Source organism: Aspergillus nidulans, chromosome II (genome assembly GCF_000011425.1).
Source record: "Aspergillus nidulans FGSC A4 chromosome II".
Taxonomy (NCBI): Eukaryota; Fungi; Ascomycota; class Eurotiomycetes; order Eurotiales; family Aspergillaceae; genus Aspergillus; species Aspergillus nidulans.
The window spans coordinates 3,275,507-3,292,415 of NC_066258.1; the positions used below are offsets into that span (position 1 = coordinate 3,275,507).

Consider the following 16,909-nt stretch of genomic DNA (forward strand, 5'->3'; position numbering starts at 1 on the left):
TGCTTACTGGTAATGCAGGTCGACCTATAATATGTATGTTACATTGAGCATGACAATATCTACTCTCTTGCATCAAGAGAAAACACTTTTTGAAGACTTCAAAGCTATACAAAGCACATATAGAGATAGCTATCGACACATACCCTATCATAACAATGTTAACCGTATCTCCATAAACTCCAACGGCATCGGGCGAGCTCCGGCCGACCCAGTATACATTAAGCATTTGAGCTCCAACAAGCCTCCCCTCCTCCAGTTTCCAGAATCTCTAAACTACGCAGCTACAGAATGACCACAAAAACCCGTCTCCAAGCCTCCCTCTCCCGCGCCGCAGCCCGGGAGGCCCCATCTCTCGGGCAATGGCTTGAATTCCCGGGCTACCAGCTCGCTGAAACGGTCGCGTCACTGAGCGAAGACGTACGTAACACCTCCTTATCCGCACACCCACCGTCTATCATTAAAACACAGCCTTTACTCACTAGAAAGAGGAGTGGGTAGTGGGTATTAATAGACTGCGAGCATGGCGCAATAACCGATCTGAAATGCATCTGCAAGTCGCCGCAATATCCAGCGCCAACTGCTCGCCCATCGTGCGCATACCGGCTTCCGAACCCTAGATGATGAGGCGCGCCCTCGACGCTGGTGCACATGGGATAATGATTCCCATGTGCGAGATAGCTGAACAAGCCCGGTTTATTGTGGCCCGGTGCAAGTACCCGCCAGCTGGAATCCGGGGCGCCGGAGCAATGTTTGCGCATAGTGCATTTCACCAGAATCCGAGGGAGTATCTTACGACTGCAAACGACAATATCGTCATCATCGTGCAGATTGAGAGTAGGAAAGCGGTTGAAAACTGTGAGGAGATTGCGGGCGTGGAGGGGGTCGATATGCTGTTCGTTGGGCCGAATGATCTCGCCAGTTCCATGGGGCACGTGGCTTTTGAGCATCCGCATATCGCGGAGGTGCAGGACGCAATTGCGAGAGTTTTGAGGGCTGCAAAGATGCACAATAAATATGCGGGGCATTTTGCGTTGGGGGCGGAGGAGGTTGCGAGACGGTGGAAGCAGGGTTTTGATTTTGTGAATTGCGGTGCGGATATTGTGGCATTGAGCGCTTGGATGGGGAATGAGATGGGGAAGCTGAAGGGCATTATTGGAAGTTAAGAGGCTTCTGTTTGCTGGGTTCGAGGTTGAAGGTATTTCATGGCCATACTGCATACTCTGTATACAGATAGATGGAGAGCCGCCAGCCCTAATCAACGCTCTGGGCCGAGACTTGATGACCCTCGAACTATAAGAGAGACAGACAGACGCGATACTTAAGACTCCATGAAGTACCATTACCAAACCCGAAAACCAACTCTAGACCACTTGGTCGACTAAAAATGCCCATCAACAATGCTGCCGTCCGGGTCTCACACCTCACCCTCGCAATCCAAGATCGTCCCGTTACACCCCCAGGACCGAACGAGGTGCTCGTCCAAGTCATCTCAACAGGAATCTGCGGGTCCGATACCCACAACTGGAATAACCCTAATGTCTCGAGGGAACTAATCCTCGGCCACGAGTCCGCGGGTCTAAGGGGTCTAATAGTGGAGATCGACTCCGAAGTGAAGGATAGACATGTCGGACAGCGTATGGCCGTTGAGCCCGGGTTTGCTTGTGCCACGTACGGAGACTCACACATTTCCACTACCCTTTTTTGCCCAATATTGAAAGAAGAAAGTGTCCTGACAATCAAGAAGATGCGTTCTGCCTTCGCGGTAACCCAAACACTTGCGCAAATCTCAAATATTGCGGCCTCGACCCCACGGATGGCACGCTGCAGCAATATTTCACCTGCAAGGCGCACATGGCCATCCCCATTCCGGAGGAGATATCCTGGGAAGAAGCGGGCGCAATCCAGCCTCTTGCGATTGCGGTGCAGCTGGCTAGACGCGCGGCTCTGAGTGCGAGTAAGACGGTGGCTATACTGTACGCTAGCCCTCCCACATCCTATTAACAATGAAGTAGCTGCTAAAGTGGTTGGTGACGGTGGGTGTGGACCATTAGGCCTCCTCGTAATTGCCATTGCGAAAGCCTACGGTGTGTGCAAGATCGTGGTCTTTGATATCGAGCAATCCCGGCTTGATTTCGCATTGTCGTATGGAGAAGATATTGGCGTTCTTTCACCGAAAATATCTGAAAATGTTGAACCTCTGAAATTCGTCTTCGAATTTACATCCTCCGTCGTAAGAGAACACAACCTTGGCCACGGGGTCGACATCTCTGTCGAAGCCAGTGGCGCCGACTCATCTGCTCAAATGGCACTTACTATCCTGAAACCCAGGGGCACATGCATCCAAGCTGGGCTGGGGAAGCGACTCACAAAGCCCCTCTTTTTCCTACTGATAGCGAACGAGTTGACGCTTAGGGGACGGTCCGGTTCACGCCGGGATGTTACCAGGAAGCGATTGAGCTTGTACAAAGTAAAGAGCGCATCTGAAGCCGTTGATTACGAAGACTTTTCCCTTGACGAGGGCACAGGAGGCGTTTCGGGCACAGTTTGAGAGAAGGGGAATTAAGATTGTCATTTTTAATCAGGAGTAAACCTGCCTTGCCTTTGGATTGAAAGAGGATAGCCCGATGTATATAGGCAGGGGTTTAGTAATGATTGGTGCTTGCTTTCCAATAGAACAGTAACTTCAATTAGGGAAATTACTCAGCCCTAAGAACACCTCACTTGAGTCAGGAAATTGTTCCCAGAGCAGCTCATCCAGCACCGGTAGAGAAGGATGCCATCCTCCTGCTCCGGTTCCACCGTAAACATCAGGCTCTTGACCATGTCTATCCATATTCTCACCATCCCCCTCATTCGACATTCCCGTGCCCATTACCCCCCACGCTCGTGGCTGTGGCCTTGGGCTCTGTAGTAATCGATCAAGGATCAGCCGACTCCGACTGGCACCCGGCCAGATTGCCTCGAGATCGCCCAGGAATCTCAGTGCGTTTCTTATGTCCGGTAACAAAGTAGGCGAATTATTATCGTCTGCCATACTGAGTAGCAGAATGCCAGAGATGGTGAGATACTGTACGCAAAAGGCGAGGTAGTGCGAGGGGGCTACGCGCTCGCGGATTAGCTCTGCGGCTTGGATGCAGCTGCGGGCGGCGTTGATGCATTCGGCGGAGGGGTTTTCGAGCTTTGGGGAGAATTTACGGGGCTTAGAAGGCGTTATGGCTGTAGCTGGGCCTTCAGAGTAGTGTGCTGCTAGGGGCCTAGATACAAAAAGAGGGTAATTAGGAAATATCAGGTAGAGTAACGGTTTGGGAGGCTTACCGATAAAGATTCATAATCGTCCCCGAATCCAGAATAAACACAATTAACACACATCGTTAGATTCGGCCCGCTCTGCGTGAGGTTCGCGCTGAACCGGATTTCGTTTGGTAACTCCTGCAACCATTCGTCTAATTCGCGGACGAAGCCGTTGAGGGTTGGCAGAAGGGCGTTCCAGTCTCCGCCTGTAATCAATGTTGTATCACGACCTCAGATACGGTTAGTACTATAGAATCTGTGAATACGAGCAGCAATCCGGCAGAGACGCGCGAATGCAAAGAAGCCGGTCATGGGTGAGGATGGTAATGGTAAGTCGCTAGGATTCTTGAGTTCTGCTGGCCGGGGTGGGATGCCGTGCTCAAGGTCTTCGTTGGAGATATCAAAGGGAAGCTCGCAGCAACAGTCGGCTTCATCGGTGGCCATGGGGCGGCCAAGGCAGGTGGACATTAAACTGCGCATATAAGCATTTTGGAACCTGCAATTGTGTCGATAAGAGGAAGCAATACCAGTCAAGAGTGAAGACACTCCACCACGTACACCTGGCGACCTGCGTCTCAACATATTGGGTTGTTTTGGGAATGCCCAGGGCAGCTCCTTTCTGTTAATTTCATTCAGTAAACTGTATTGGATATAGACTGAAGGGGCGGGAGCTTACTAAACTAAAGACATGTAGTCCTAGATCTTGCGCAAGCCTTACAGCCTGACCGGCAAACCTCCAGCTCTGCGAGAGCGTATTCAACCCAGCCGAGCAGAGCGCTAACAAACCGAGACACTGTACCTGCTCTAGGCACACTTCCCCAGACGATGCAAAATGCAAAGAAGCGCTTTTTGGTAGTACTCGATTCCAGGAAGAGACGCAGACCCAGAAGCTCTGGGTAACAGACTCGAGGCACAGGCGCAGACAGCAAAGAAGACAGAGAGAAAGCCGCGTCCAACAACAGTGCCTCGCCTAGCTCCATTTGCTGCACTCATGAGCTGGTACCGCCGCATGAAATCCGGTTTGTACAGGATCGGGAACGTGTAGTGCAGTTGGTCAAAGTAGATTCCAACCAGCAGGTCCGAGACGTATTGCGGTGGTCGGCTGAGATCTTGTGGTCGAGGGAGGTACGGGAGTTCCGGCCAAACTTGGCCTTGTATGAAGAAAGGGAGGCTGACTTCATTGCCTTCATTGTCCTTGGAGGGAGCGGGTTCGGAGGACCCGCCTGGCGAGAGGATCTGGACGGCTTCGATTATCAGTTTGTTTGTTGCGCCGCCGATATATCTGCGCCATGAGATGATGTCAGTAAGGTCTCCATCCAGTAACCGCGGTGACAGGTACACACGCCTTAGCCGCCCATACGAATCCGCAACCATATGACCGACTGCATCAACGGGTGTCGGATATGTCTGTGTATCATGGCCTTGCATGTTTCCTGAAGACCCAGAGACAGCACCTAGCCGAAACCCAGGCGACGTATCCTGTATCTCGCTAATTTCTGGGATGTCGATGACCGGGTCCTGAGACATCGCCATTCGCTCCATGGTATGTCGCGCTGGCTGGATTGGATTCGTTACTGAAGCCGATGACCGCGGTGAAGTCGGCACATCCTGTCTGCCATTGATCTTGTTCATGGTGATGCAGTTAGATAGCGTCTTTGCTAGTCCCTCAAGGCGTTCGCATAGGTTATCCATGTGTTGGCAGCGTTCTGCGAAGGAGGCGGCGTACCTGTTCCACTACAGTCAGCTGTTGGACACATATAAAGTGAACAAGACCGACCGACGGCTGGTCGACGCATTGTCATTGCTATCCTGGAACTCGCAGACCTGCTCGCGGGACTGGCAGTTGTGGCAAGGATCCTCGCCGTCACATTTGATCTGCTGGTGTTAACCCTGTCTCGGTGAAGATAAACATTGTGCGGACCCTTAAAGGTATCTTTTTCCTGCGGCAGGATAGACAGGCCTTCCATATCCGACCTGAGCTGCCAATGTTTCATGGCTTTGACGCACCGAGTCTGGGAATGTTGGAGGAGAAGGGTCGAGAGACAAGAGACTAGGGTGGTTTATAGTTTAGTCTGTTCATGTTGGGGTAATAGAGTATCTCAAGCCAGCCCGTTTTATTCTATGGAGACAGCCTATGCTATCTTATCTCCAGTGTAGTATTCTCTCTTATCTTAACTACATTATCAGATTATTGCAAAGGATGTGTTCGTAATCGAATTCAAGGTATAGGTATATGCATACAACATCAACTGTCCGCGCAACGGCTAACGGCACTATACTTACGGGCGTAGTGCTGGTTGATCAACTTCAGTACAAGTACCGAAAGGCTTCCCTTCCTCTTCCTCTTCCCTCTCACCCTCACCTTCAATACTCTCTTCATCCCCATCCATCTTCCTATTCAGATACCTCAAATAAGTCCTCAGAATCAGGACACAAACACATCCCATTCCCAGGAGCGCCAGCTCCGCCCCGAATGACATGACATAGAGCGGCCCATACTTCGACGGGAAAAATATATGAGCCGGGAATACTGCCTATGTTCCCCATCGCATTGATGATCCCAATGGCCGCCGCACGCTTGGCCGGTGGTAGGAATCGTACTGCTGATCCAGGCCAATATGATGAAACTTAGGGCGTAGTCGGCTGTGCAAAAGTAGAGGTTAGCTTTATAATTTCAGCCTGAGATTGAGTAGATGTGGTAACGCACTCGTCATCAAGAACAAAGATATGTATCCTGGTGCAGTGGACTGCGTTGCCATTGCGATACGTAGCCCACTATGCAAGCTGCTGCTAGACCTAGGTAGTGGAAGTACCGGTCGCCTGTTCGATCAGCGTGCCAGGCGTTGGGCAGGGCAATCAGCACAGCCAGATCCAGGGTGGCGCGGTAAGAAGAAGGGTGGTTGTTGTCCCGTAGCCGAGGGATTCAGTGATTGTTGGGAAGAAGTAGCTAAACTGCGGGAGTATGAGTTTATCGCACCAGCAGCAGTAGCATATGTATTGTGAAGAGGATAAGACGTACACATAAACCCATGATGGTACAGTGATAAGATATCCCCAGCAGCCAAACCTTCGGATCAATAACGGCCTGCTTCAGTCCTCTGAGGGCATCAGCTAGACTTGGTTGGTCTGGGCTGGTATCAGCACCAAGATCAAGCTCGAGTCTCAGGCGCAACCTGTTTTTCTTCAGTCGACAACCACGACGTTGTAGATGGATAATCCGGCAATATAAGACCGGCTATAATTGCAAGGCAATAATATTTACCCCCTCGAGGATAAATAGCCACCTCCAAGCCCTAACCCCGGCAGTGCCCTCCATCCGGCCCAATATGCCCGCAGCAATTAACCCTCCAAATGCCTGTGCAACAAGATCGCCCACGTTCAAGTAGCGTTACTCGCAACTGCATATCCCGTCTCGTGTACCACTTCAATAGAAAATATATACTCCTCGGGAATAATTTGGACTCAGCACACCCCAAAAGAATCGACATAGGATAGCTCCCGTCGCATTCTGCACCCCGTCTGTATCCGCTGATATGACACCCTAGAGAGCCGCAGCCGCACAGAGGTACCAGCTAGGCCTGGTGGACGTGTTGAGGAGCATGTTCGAGGGGATTTGGAAGGCGATATACCCGACTAGGAGAATGGAAATGCACGTTTGGTACTGCACGCCGGTAAGGCGGAGGTCCTCTTCTGACCTCTTAAGCGGGCATTGGCGAAGTTGTTGTGGTCGATGAAGTTAAGGATGAAGAGGATGATGAGGACGGGGAAGACCCCCAGGTCGATTTTCGGACGGAGGGCACGCTCGTCGACGGCTGTCCAGGTGAACGCGTTGCCTGGCTGGTCCTTTTCTGAGATTCCAGGCGCGAAGGATTTGAACTTGGGTCTGGAATCGACTCTGTCGGCCATTGGGATGGAAGAGAACTCGGATGATAGTATACTCTAAAAGATGGTTCACAATGGACAGGACGAACAGCGTGATTATAAGCTGTGCCGAGTGCGATGTTCTGGGGAAGCGGATCTCGGAGTGAAAGTTATCAGTAATTAGGTTAGCATCAGCATCAGCATCAAGACTGTTTATACCACCTACTCAATATCTCATGAACGATAACCCTCCTCTATGTGTATGGGGAAGGGTATGTTGTCATTTTGAGGGGTGATATTGCAGGGACCACTTCTCCTCATTCTTGACCACGTCCAGTCTAGACTCAAGATCCACGGGCCTAGATCCGATGAGAGAGCCAGGGAGGGAGGGGACTGACTGCTATAGGAGTAGAATAGAATAGCAATATCAGGCTTGAGATAGTGAAGATAGATTGAATCACTGACAAGTAGAAAGACAATGGACAGTAGACATGTTCCCTATTGGAGAAAATGTGGATCTTAGAGTATACCAAGGAGCATAAATTGCACGTGTATAGCATATTTCTTGAAATTTGATGTGCTCGAGGCAAAATACGATGCATAATAAGAACCGCCAGGGATATCTTTTGAACAAGTGTCTGAAGGAATTTTAATAGATACCAAAGGCCACTCTGCCAGGTACTAGAAGGACACTTCCTTCTGATAAATATCGTACATATACTTACTCCTAACATGACCGCCCTTCTCATAGTCTCCAATCGACCATTAGTAGCTTCAAGAGGATTGTGGATTTATCGTTGAGGACTCACTTGTACAAAACACAAACGTGTTCATCAGCCTGCGCATACCGGCGGTCATGGTCCGGAGGCTGTCCAACCCAGCTGCCCTAAACGCGCCCTTCTTCCATCCAGTAACGATATTCCAGCGACCGCCCTTGGTCATATGGGCAAGAGTTGACGGTTATTTTTGTAAGAAAGGGAGGTTCGAAGGAGATGGAGGCTGTGAGAGCAAAGCCGGGTGCTCGGTCACCGTTGCCATGGCTGGGATAGGCTATAGTATGTCCACTTAGCATGTAATACTGGGTTAGACATGTATGCTCTAGCTAGGGCTACCCACAATCGAAGGTTCCGTCACCGGCTATTACGCTGCGCATTGGATACAGTTGTTGATCGAGCCTTCGTACGTGTCATGGCCACCGTAAGTGTTTGCTAACAAAAGAGCAGTGATGTCCCCCGCTTGGGAATCTTGGCTAGATTAGTCCAGTATTCGATCGTGCGCTTCGTGGCCGAACGATTCTCAGGGCCTGGAAAGCAGAAGGAACTAGCAGAGCTCGGAAATCAACCGGCAAATATTTGTCTGTCCACTTGACTGAATGTACACCTTCCACTGCCCAGGCGACATGTGCCCAACCGTCGACATCTCAAATGCATTCAGCATAATCTGCTTTCCCCCCGCAATGATGGGAAACGCTCCGTGCGCCTTCTGCTCAGCCATAGTTGGTTCCGCTTCTGTGGCTCTAGCAACAAGGGAGTAAGAGTTGTAGATAGGGTTGTGATAGCCAAGTATCAGCGGATACAGCTCCTGACGGCTTTACCACAATTAAGCTTCAAACATCCACTTGCCTGATCAGGATTGTCCAGGATATCCGTCGGATCTTATACTGATATAATGCCTGAATTTATCAGCCTTAACAGCCATAGGCCCACATCACAACGCAACTCGCAAAGCAATGCGGACTGAAAAGTCATCTGTGTAGCTGACATCGGCCGCCACCGCCGTATCCTCCAGGGAGCTGAGGCAGACGTGCTCGTAGACCAGTTCGACATGACTCGAGCCATCGACACCACCCGCGGCGAAACAGGAGGATGTCTGCGGTATGTCCTTGACATGGTTGGACGTGAGGCTGCAACAATTTACAGGAAGCGCTGTGTAGCAACTCTGACAGTCCGCAGGCACATCTTCTGGGTTGACGGGGGAGCCGAAGAACCGACACTCGCGTATTCACTACTATGGTATTCTCATCAAGTTCCTTCATATCTGTGAGCCTGTTGCGGAGCAACTTATGCGATCGCTGGAGCGTTTGCTTGAGAGTGAGGCGTTAATACCACCGGGCTTGATCGTGCGAAAGGCACGCCTGGCGGGGGTGGATGATGCGCCGAAGATGCTAAGGGATGGGTCGGCTTCGAATAGGAGAATTGTCATTGATTCAGATAGTTCCGGCGCCTTGCAGACATGAAATTTGACAATCAAGCCCCTTACTCTTCCTGAAAAGGTTCATAATGTTCTCGTGCTGCGAGATCCCAATCGTGGCCATTGATTGAGCTCTTGCATGGGCAATGAGCTCCTCGAGGTGATGGGGCAACGCAGTTTATGTATCAACTCTAGAAGATGAGAACAAGCCAAGCACAAAGCACAGATATAGACATGAAGTACAATGTTTCATGCCAGTTGACCCAGAAACACGTATGCCTTTTTTTGCTTTGTTGGTATACATAATCCAGGGTCGCGGGGTTCTGCAGAATCTCCAGGATCTTCAGGATATTCGGAATATGGTATTGGGCGATATAGAACGTAATTATGTGACGGAGAACTTCTGTTTAGGAAAAGATAATTCATGAGAAATGACCGAATACTGAGACCGAAGGGTGGTATTGACGACAATAAGGTGAGGGACTGACTTGTTTGCTATACTTCTGAAATGCACAAAAAAGGATAACATGCCCGACCAACTCATGATAAATAAGAACAGACACAAGGAGATATGATAATGAGGGTAACTGATAAAAAGGAACAAATAGAAAAGGAAAAGTGGTATCTGGACACCGTATAGTCGAATGTACGGACGGAAAGAAACGAACACGGAAGCAAAAGGTTTAACTAAACAAGCACCTCATCACCAGTCAAACACCTCACAGATCAATCAAGCTGCCGCCCTGCTGCGGCTGCTGCTGGTGGGCTCCCCAGGGGTTATTGGGCTGCTGAAGATAGCCCGTCTGCTGCGGGACGAATTGCTGCTGCTGTTGGCCGAAGAACGGGTTGTTCCCGGTGTGCGCGGCCCTTAAACGGTCCAGACCTTGGCCTGCAGAGTTGACAAAAGTGCCAGGTGCCGTGTGCTGCGCAGGGATACGCAGATCGCCAGTGTTGCCGAAAGTGTCTTGCCCTTCACTGGTGGCTAGGAGTGCGTTCAGGCGAGCAGTATGCGGGTCCATCGGCTTAGGCGGCGCCAGAGATTGGTTCTGCTGAGATGACTGAGGTGCTTGGTAGTTGGCTATAGGATTTGTAGAAGACTGGAACTGGTTCGAGAATTGTTTCGTCGCTCGTTCCTCTGACAGTGTGTTGAGGGATGGTGCTCCCGATGTGGCAGGCCTTGAAGCTTGGAACTGCGGCTGAAGCTGTGTACGGGCAGCGAACGGGTTGTTGGAACCGGTCGGCATAGGTTTCAGACTCTCCGGCTGGTTGTTGCCCCATGGGTTATTGGAGCCCGGTGTGAGCATGCTTTCCTGTTGTTGCGGTTGTTGATGCTGCTGCTGTTGATTAAACATATCCGTTCCCCATGGGTTGTTGGTGCTAAACCCGGTTTGCTGGGGTTGAAGAGTAGCCTGAGGTTGCAGGAAGTTATTCTGAGCATACGGGTTCTGGGTGTAACCCGTAGGCTGTGCCTGGAAACCGTTGGTATATCCGTTCATGCCGGTGGCCTGTCCCTGAAATCCGGTCGGGTTCGCATATTGGTTGTTCAGGTATCCTGTCGTCAGCGGTTGCTGCGGGTTGATCGGATTGCCAAACCAGTCAACTGCACTCTGCTGCTGGTATCCCTGGTTGTAGCCGGTCGGTTGCGGCTGGGCAGCGGGTGTGCTGTCATCAAACAAAGACTGGGCATTGCTTTCCTCCAATTCACGCCGGCGCAGTTCTTCCTCTTCCTTACTGAGCTTAATCGCTTTGGCCAGGTCCTCGTCATCCTCTTCCCCATTGCTCTGCGCCTGTGCTCGTCGTCTGCGCTCTTCTTCCGCCTCGTGCTTGCTCGCTTCAATTGCCAAGCGATACTCCGCATCCTCATCGTCGCGTCGACGGTCTCGTCGCTCTCTCCGTGGGGGTGGCAATCCGTTTGCGTGGCCGCCATGGTAATCATCAAGTCCATTCACCCGGGATTTCCAGAGCTTCCGGTCTGATCGCTCACTGCGCAGCCGGTCCTCGTCTAGGATCAGGGCAGTAAGTTCTTTCGCAGCAACGCGAACTAACAGACAACATATTAGTCGGCGGCTCGTACGGAACAGGTGGACACATATCTACTCACCATCCTGACCGACATCCCTGCTATCTTCGTCGATGTACTGGAACTCGCGCAAGGTCTTGATAATGTACACATTCTTCCGGGCCCATGTGACGACAAGCTCAGATCCCTCGTGGAGACAATAGTCAAGGACCTTCAATGACTTCAGCACATGGCGCCAATTCTTGCCCTTGTCGTTCAGTCGCTTGTCTAGCATGTCCATGATTTCGTAGAAGTCTGTCGGGCTGTGACGTAGTCAGCACCAAGTAGTGTTATTGCGGGTTTCGGAAAAAAGCCTACCTGCCAAACGTTAGAGAGGCGATTTCTGCCATCTCAGTTCCGGTAGGACCCCAATGGTCATTACTCGTCGCTACAGAAGTCGCAAAGAGTCAGCAATCGGTCGAATGTCCGACCGGAGATAGTACCCGGCGACCGGTAGATCAGGGAAACATACCATTTCGGACTTTCACCTGAACGGCGGAATAACCCTTGGTGACGTTCTTCACGCTGCGCACGACTTTTGACATTGTGACGGTGTGGTTGTGTGAGGGGCAGGTTAGGTAGGAGGTGGGTTCACAAATGACGGGGGGCCAGGAATCCGGAGACGGAGGTGAGGTTCGCCGGTCAAGTCTCGAGGTTGAGTGATCGTAAAGAGCGTTCAGTGTTAGGTATCGAATAGATTTAAAGAGAGGGACGATTGGAGCAGAGCCAGTCCGTCTCCCGGAATCGTAGATAGGGGTGGTAAGAGCGAGTGGGAGTTGGAAGAGGGATAGAGGATGGTGGCTCTCGTCGTCAGTCTAGTTCTGTTAGTCCACGGCGGCAGTGGCAGTGGCAGTGGCGTATGTAAGCCGCTTCCAGGTGGTCTGCTGTCTTTCTCACCCAAGACGGTGAGGGTACCCTGAAAAGGCGGAGATAAGACCGGGTGCAATATAGAGCTAATTGCCCAAGGAGCAAGGCGTCGTGAAAGACGTCGTGAAAGACGTCGAGGGCTGGTTCTTCATCAAGAGTCAAATTTGGTGTGGGAGTGGCGCAAGGCTGACGACGCTTCCAAAGACAAGGTTGCCCAAGATATTGCCAGCATACAAAGACCACCACAAGAGAGGTAGATTTTTGCTCCAGGCGCGGAGACGATGGAAGCTGATTGAAACAATCAGTAATCGTCAAGGGTAATAGACAATGGAGGGGTACGCTGTTGAGAGGGGTTTTGAATGTTAATGCCTAACGGCTGACGATGCCGAGAGTTGCTATCCAGTTTAAGTACATCACGGAGTCGCTTAAGTACTCTGATTTTGCTCTTACCATCAGCAATATCTTCTTGGCTGCGGTAAGGGTGCAATACCCTGCGCAACGTTTGCTTTCCACCTGGCATGGTGTTCGTCCTGGTGTGGCGGTGCACTGCACTTGATGACGTCGATCGAAGCTATACAAAACGTTCCTGGTCAACTATGGAGTAACCAAATAAAGCATGTCATATTCTAATAAGCCGTCATTCATATCCAATCTATCATGGTAACCAAATACTCTAGCTTTTCGCCTCCATGCTGAGATACTTTTCCTCCGCTCCCTTGATACAGGCGATGTTCGCACCCAGTTTGTTCAGTGTCTCCACATACTCATCGTAAGGGTCTGAATCAAACACAATACCACCACCTGCTTGCAGATACGCCACGCCGTCCTTCACCAGCATGGTACGCAAAGCAATACAGGTGTCCATTGCACCAGGAATCTCCTTAGATCCGTCGGCCGAGGCTATGTTGTATCCGAAGTAGCCGACTGCACCAGCGTAGACTCCTCGTTTCTCACCCTCCAGTTCTGCAATTAACTGCATGGCTCGGACTTTTGGTGCTCCAGAGACTGTGCCTGCCGGGAAGATGGAGCGGAAGGCATCAAAGCGGGTCTTTTCAGGACGCAAAACACCGGAGACTTGTGATACCAGGTGCTGGACATGGGAGAACTTCTCAACGACCATCAGTCGATCGACTTGCGTGGTCAGTGGGTCACAGACGCGGTTGACATCGTTGCGCGCTAGGTCCACCAACATGACGTGCTCTGCGCGATCCTTCAGGCTAGACCGTAGTTCCTCAGCGAGCGCTTCATCTTCTTCAGCAGTCTTGCCACGCTTCACCGTTCCGGCAATAGGGTGTGTGATGATGCGGCCCTTTTCCTCCTTTGCCAGAAGCTCTGGGCTGGCTCCGACTAGCTGGAAATCCTCGCAGTCGATGTAGAAGAGGTAAGGAGAGGGATTGACGGTGCGGAGATGGCGGAAGAGGTTGAATGGATGAAGCGACGTTGGGCGGGAAAGACGCTGCGACGGCACGGTTTGGAAGATGTCACCCTTGGCAATGTGTTCCTTTAGTTTCACGACGTGTCCTTCGTACCCTTCGCGTCCGATGTTGGAGGTGTACTCCTGATTTTGGATAATCGGGCCCTGAGGGGGTAAAGGAGTATCCGGACGCTGAAGAGTATCGATGATGCGCTGGATGACCGCCTGTCCATGCTTGTAGTTGGCGTCGAGTTCCGCGTCGTTATCGGTAATTGGGATGTATGTGACGACCTTGACAACCTGGTAGAAATGATCGAAGGCCACAATGGTGTTGAACAGCATAAAAAGCGACTCCGGAATGCCGAGGATATCCTTAAGCGGACGCGCAGTCTTGGGCTCAAAGTATTTGACGCAGTCGTACCCCACGTACCCAATAGCACCACCGGTAAGCGGAGGCAGGGTCAGTCCGGGCACGGACGCGACACGGAAGTTGGCCAGTTTCTCTTCGAGAATCGGGAGCGGATCGCTTTCAGGGCCATGACCAGGTCCTGTCTTGAGAACGGTGTGGGGGTCTATGTTGTATGAGAGCACGTTAGCCCAGTCCAGAATTCCATGAACACCGCGCACATCACATACCTGCACCAACAAAGCTGTACCTCCCAATCGTTTCTGTTGTCGCGGCACTCTCATAAAGAAATGACAATTTCGAACTGTTGCGATGTTGTTAAGGTTAGCCTCCTCCAACACTACAACCGTTATCAAGGGCGGCAAGTCACTTTTCAGCAAGCCTCAAATAAGCAAGCGTGGGCGTCAAAAGATCGGCCGAGATAGACGACGTAAGTGGAAGGAGGTTAGGAGGGAACCGCGAGTTTTTCGACTGGCTGATCGCAGCTTTGGCGGTCTCGAGAGACGGCACAATGGTGATCTGAGTCAGAGACAATGTCAGTACCTATTCGAGGGCTTCGGCGCAGAGCTGGTATGGACAAGGGGCAAAATTTGGCTAGAAAGGAAGAGGCTCACAGGAGGCGCCATCCTGATTGACACCCAATAAATGCGACAAGTGCGACAGGTGCGACAGTCAACTTTCTGTCGCGTGTGCGGGGATTGTAAAGAAATGAAATTTAGCGGAGGAGCGGAGGTGAGTCAGTATAAGCAGCAACTCTATGGATCAGACACTGCTGGCAAGCCAACCTCACCAATCTGCTAACGGGCACCAAAATGCTGGAGCGAACAATCTGCAGCAAGATTTATTTTTACGGAGGTAAAAAGAGTTGTGGCAGCGGTGATTTGGGAATATTGATTCGCGAGTAACAATGTCATACTCCGTACCTACTTTCTCCTCTGCTGACCGCCGCTTGGATAAAAGCACTGATAACAAAACTTGCCATAGCAAGACAACCAATGGAGTAGGAAAACATATACGGCTCGGCGGCTAGTGAAGAAACCCTCCTTCAAGAATATAATCCTCCGTTTCAGAGAAATTCTAGAGGAAGGAGCTCCCAAGCCATTGAGGCCTCGTGACTTTCACTTAGACAGCTTCAAAGACTTATTTTCTCAATAAGTCATCAATGGCGCGTTTGCTTGTATAATTATAAGCCCTATATTCTTCAATACTTTATCTTCTCTATCCATGTAGGATCCCAAAGCCAGGTTTCATCAAACAGACACTAACTATACACAGCGCTATCGGCCCAACATAATGGATCCTAATCCTACACCAGACCAGCTCCCAAGTCTCAGCACAACAACCAACAAAGCTGTATTGGCAGACGACGCAGAAGCGTCAAGCTCCAAAGATATCCCAAATCCCCTTACCGTGGACAACAGAGCTGTACCACTGGATGAGGAAGGGCCTCTAAGCCCCAACAATATCTCAAATCGCCTTACTCAACTCGCGCGCCTTTCAACTCTTCGAGGAAGTCATGCCAACCGCTTCTCCGCCGAGGCGCAAAGTATAAACCAGTGCCTCAATCAGCTAGAATTTCTGCTTAATCCACGCTCAAATGTACAGTTAAATATGACGCAAGGAGTCGCCTCAAACCAACAAACACAAAATCAGCGTGGTCGTAGTCCCGGATCCGATCCTGGTCCTGACCCTGGCGCGTCGAGGAGACCGGATGGTCTAAGAGGCCCGGCCGCTTCTTCTAATTCAATGGCTCATTCCCATGCGCGTTCTCTAGGGGAGCTTTCGACGGCGCAGCTGACGCAGCCGGCGCGGACGCTGTTCGAGACGCCAAAAGTCTACAATCTGGTGAAGGAATTCGACGAGGAAATGCAAAGGTTGAGCGATGCTTTCTTGAAACGCCGCGAGGAGACATTCTATATATATTCGCTCCATGACAAGGAACGAAAACGGATGCGATGTAGGATAGCCGAACTAGAGGCCGAAATTGAAGAGCTGTATGTCAACGTGGATCTTTGCCATCTTGCCGCCGGTCAGGACTAATATATTATCTACTATAGCCAGGCAGATATGCAGCAGGAAATGGCCGAGCGAGAAGCACTCCAGGGCACCGTTCGTGGGTTTGAAACATGGATTGAACGGTATCAGGAGGAGTATCAGTTGGCCCACAAGAAGAAACCAGCAGAGACCCCAAGACAGAAGGGTCGAGGGTGGTGGTCGAAGCAGAAAGTTTGCCAGCCGGGTGATTTTGACGTGGATGCACTTTTTGACGGTATCACAGCTTGGATGCGAGGCTGGGCTGATGTCGAAGAAGAATTCCGCAATCGCGAGACAGCCCGCAGGCAAAGAAGGATTGGGAAGAACAAGCAAAGACAAGATATAACGAATATACAAAGGGAGTCTTCGACTAACGACTAGTAACCAAGGAAGCTGCTTTCCATGGTTTCATATATGGTTCAAAAACAGACGAGCGCGGATATGCCAAATGTGGTGTGATATTGCACCTCCTGAATATCATTGACCGTGCCTCCCATAGAAGCTATAGAATAAAAGATAAAAATCAACTCAGATTTATCCACCCGTGTCCCGTCCATATGCTATCCGCAACCGCGCCTTTCGCCTGATTCCAAGAAGTCTGCGCCTTTTGTATCGTCTAACCCAAACAGACATTGAGATGCATATGTAATCATAAAATGTGGATAACAGATAAGTAGGGATATGCCCTCCGAATCATATGGTTCGCCCCATGTCTCTTCGCTAAACCGACTAGACGGATAGGTTTAGACCGGCGGAAGAGATCATCAGTGTTCAGTGAAATGATCCG

At 50.8% G+C, this 16,909-nt stretch overlaps 7 protein-coding genes and 1 pseudogene across 8 annotated transcripts, besides 1 other annotated feature; 4 read left to right on the forward strand and 4 right to left on the reverse strand.

Annotated features, from left to right (window-relative positions):
- Positions 1-16,909: part of a sequence feature (contig 1.61 483..865047(-1)) that runs on past both edges of the window.
- On the forward strand, positions 289-1,163 carry ANIA_03701 (HpcH/HpaI aldolase family protein; the record flags this gene model as incomplete). Its single annotated transcript, XM_050611451.1, has 3 exons — positions 289-417; positions 499-590; positions 626-1,163. The coding sequence occupies 3 exons, from the start codon at positions 289-291 to the stop codon at positions 1,161-1,163; spliced, it is 759 nt and encodes a 252-aa protein (XP_050467480.1).
- ANIA_03700 (uncharacterized protein) lies at positions 1,385-2,548 on the forward strand (the record flags this gene model as incomplete). Its single annotated transcript, XM_656212.1, has 3 exons — positions 1,385-1,668; positions 1,719-1,954; positions 2,013-2,548. The coding sequence occupies 3 exons, from the start codon at positions 1,385-1,387 to the stop codon at positions 2,546-2,548; spliced, it is 1,056 nt and encodes a 351-aa protein (XP_661304.1).
- Positions 2,684-5,285, reverse strand: ANIA_03699 (fungal specific transcription factor domain-containing protein; the record flags this gene model as incomplete). The annotated part of the gene is made up of 7 exons (XM_656211.2): positions 2,684-3,254; positions 3,368-3,497; positions 3,540-3,787; positions 3,819-3,910; positions 3,968-3,971; positions 4,106-5,017; positions 5,116-5,285. The coding sequence occupies 7 exons, from the start codon at positions 5,283-5,285 to the stop codon at positions 2,684-2,686; spliced, it is 2,127 nt and encodes a 708-aa protein (XP_661303.2).
- ANIA_03698 lies at positions 5,569-7,197 on the reverse strand (annotated as a pseudogene). The gene has a single exon. A coding segment is annotated over exon 1 (1,629 nt).
- On the forward strand, positions 7,782-9,388 carry ANIA_03697 (uncharacterized protein; the record flags this gene model as incomplete). Its single annotated transcript, XM_656209.2, is given in 6 exon segments — positions 7,782-7,920; positions 7,934-8,207; positions 8,259-8,349; positions 8,547-8,682; positions 8,941-9,049; positions 9,105-9,388. 6 exon segments carry the CDS (start codon positions 7,885-7,887, stop codon positions 9,386-9,388), a joined length of 930 nt encoding a protein of 309 aa, XP_661301.2. The 5' UTR covers positions 7,782-7,884.
- Positions 9,737-12,571, reverse strand: ANIA_03696 (epsin). Its single transcript, XM_656208.2, has 4 exons — positions 11,874-12,571; positions 11,720-11,789; positions 11,444-11,664; positions 9,737-11,383 (listed from the first exon to the last, which is right to left on the reverse strand). The coding sequence occupies exons 1-4, from the start codon at positions 11,944-11,946 to the stop codon at positions 10,062-10,064; spliced, it is 1,686 nt and encodes a 561-aa protein (XP_661300.1). The 5' UTR covers positions 11,947-12,571; the 3' UTR covers positions 9,737-10,061.
- On the reverse strand, positions 12,880-14,771 carry trpE (anthranilate synthase TRP2). The gene is made up of 4 exons (XM_050611452.1): positions 14,703-14,771; positions 14,459-14,607; positions 14,319-14,392; positions 12,880-14,254 (listed from the first exon to the last, which is right to left on the reverse strand). Exons 1-4 carry the CDS (start codon positions 14,712-14,714, stop codon positions 12,942-12,944), a joined length of 1,548 nt encoding a protein of 515 aa, XP_050467481.1. The 5' UTR covers positions 14,715-14,771; the 3' UTR covers positions 12,880-12,941.
- Positions 15,382-16,503, forward strand: ANIA_03694 (uncharacterized protein; the record flags this gene model as incomplete). The annotated part of the gene is made up of 2 exons (XM_656206.1): positions 15,382-16,082; positions 16,146-16,503. 2 exons carry the CDS (start codon positions 15,382-15,384, stop codon positions 16,501-16,503), a joined length of 1,059 nt encoding a protein of 352 aa, XP_661298.1.

Bases quoted from the DNA above. Each gene is read 5' to 3' on its own strand.
- ANIA_03696 (XM_656208.2), bottom strand. From the start codon at position 11,946: ATGTCAAAAGTCGTGCGCAGCGTGAAGAACGTCACCAAGGGTTATTCC. The intron at 11,790-11,873 runs GTATGTTTCCCT...CGACTTCTGTAG, and splicing joins TCAGGTGAAAGTCCGAAATG to CGACGAGTAATGACCATTGG. The intron at 11,665-11,719 runs GTAGGCTTTTTT...ACTACGTCACAG, and splicing joins GCCTCTCTAACGTTTGGCAG to CCCGACAGACTTCTACGAAA.
- trpE (XM_050611452.1), bottom strand. The intron at 14,393-14,458 runs GTGACTTGCCGC...ACATCGCAACAG, and splicing joins TATTTGAGGCTTGCTGAAAA to TTCGAAATTGTCATTTCTTT. The intron at 14,255-14,318 runs GTATGTGATGTG...CATACAACATAG, and splicing joins GTACAGCTTTGTTGGTGCAG to ACCCCCACACCGTTCTCAAG.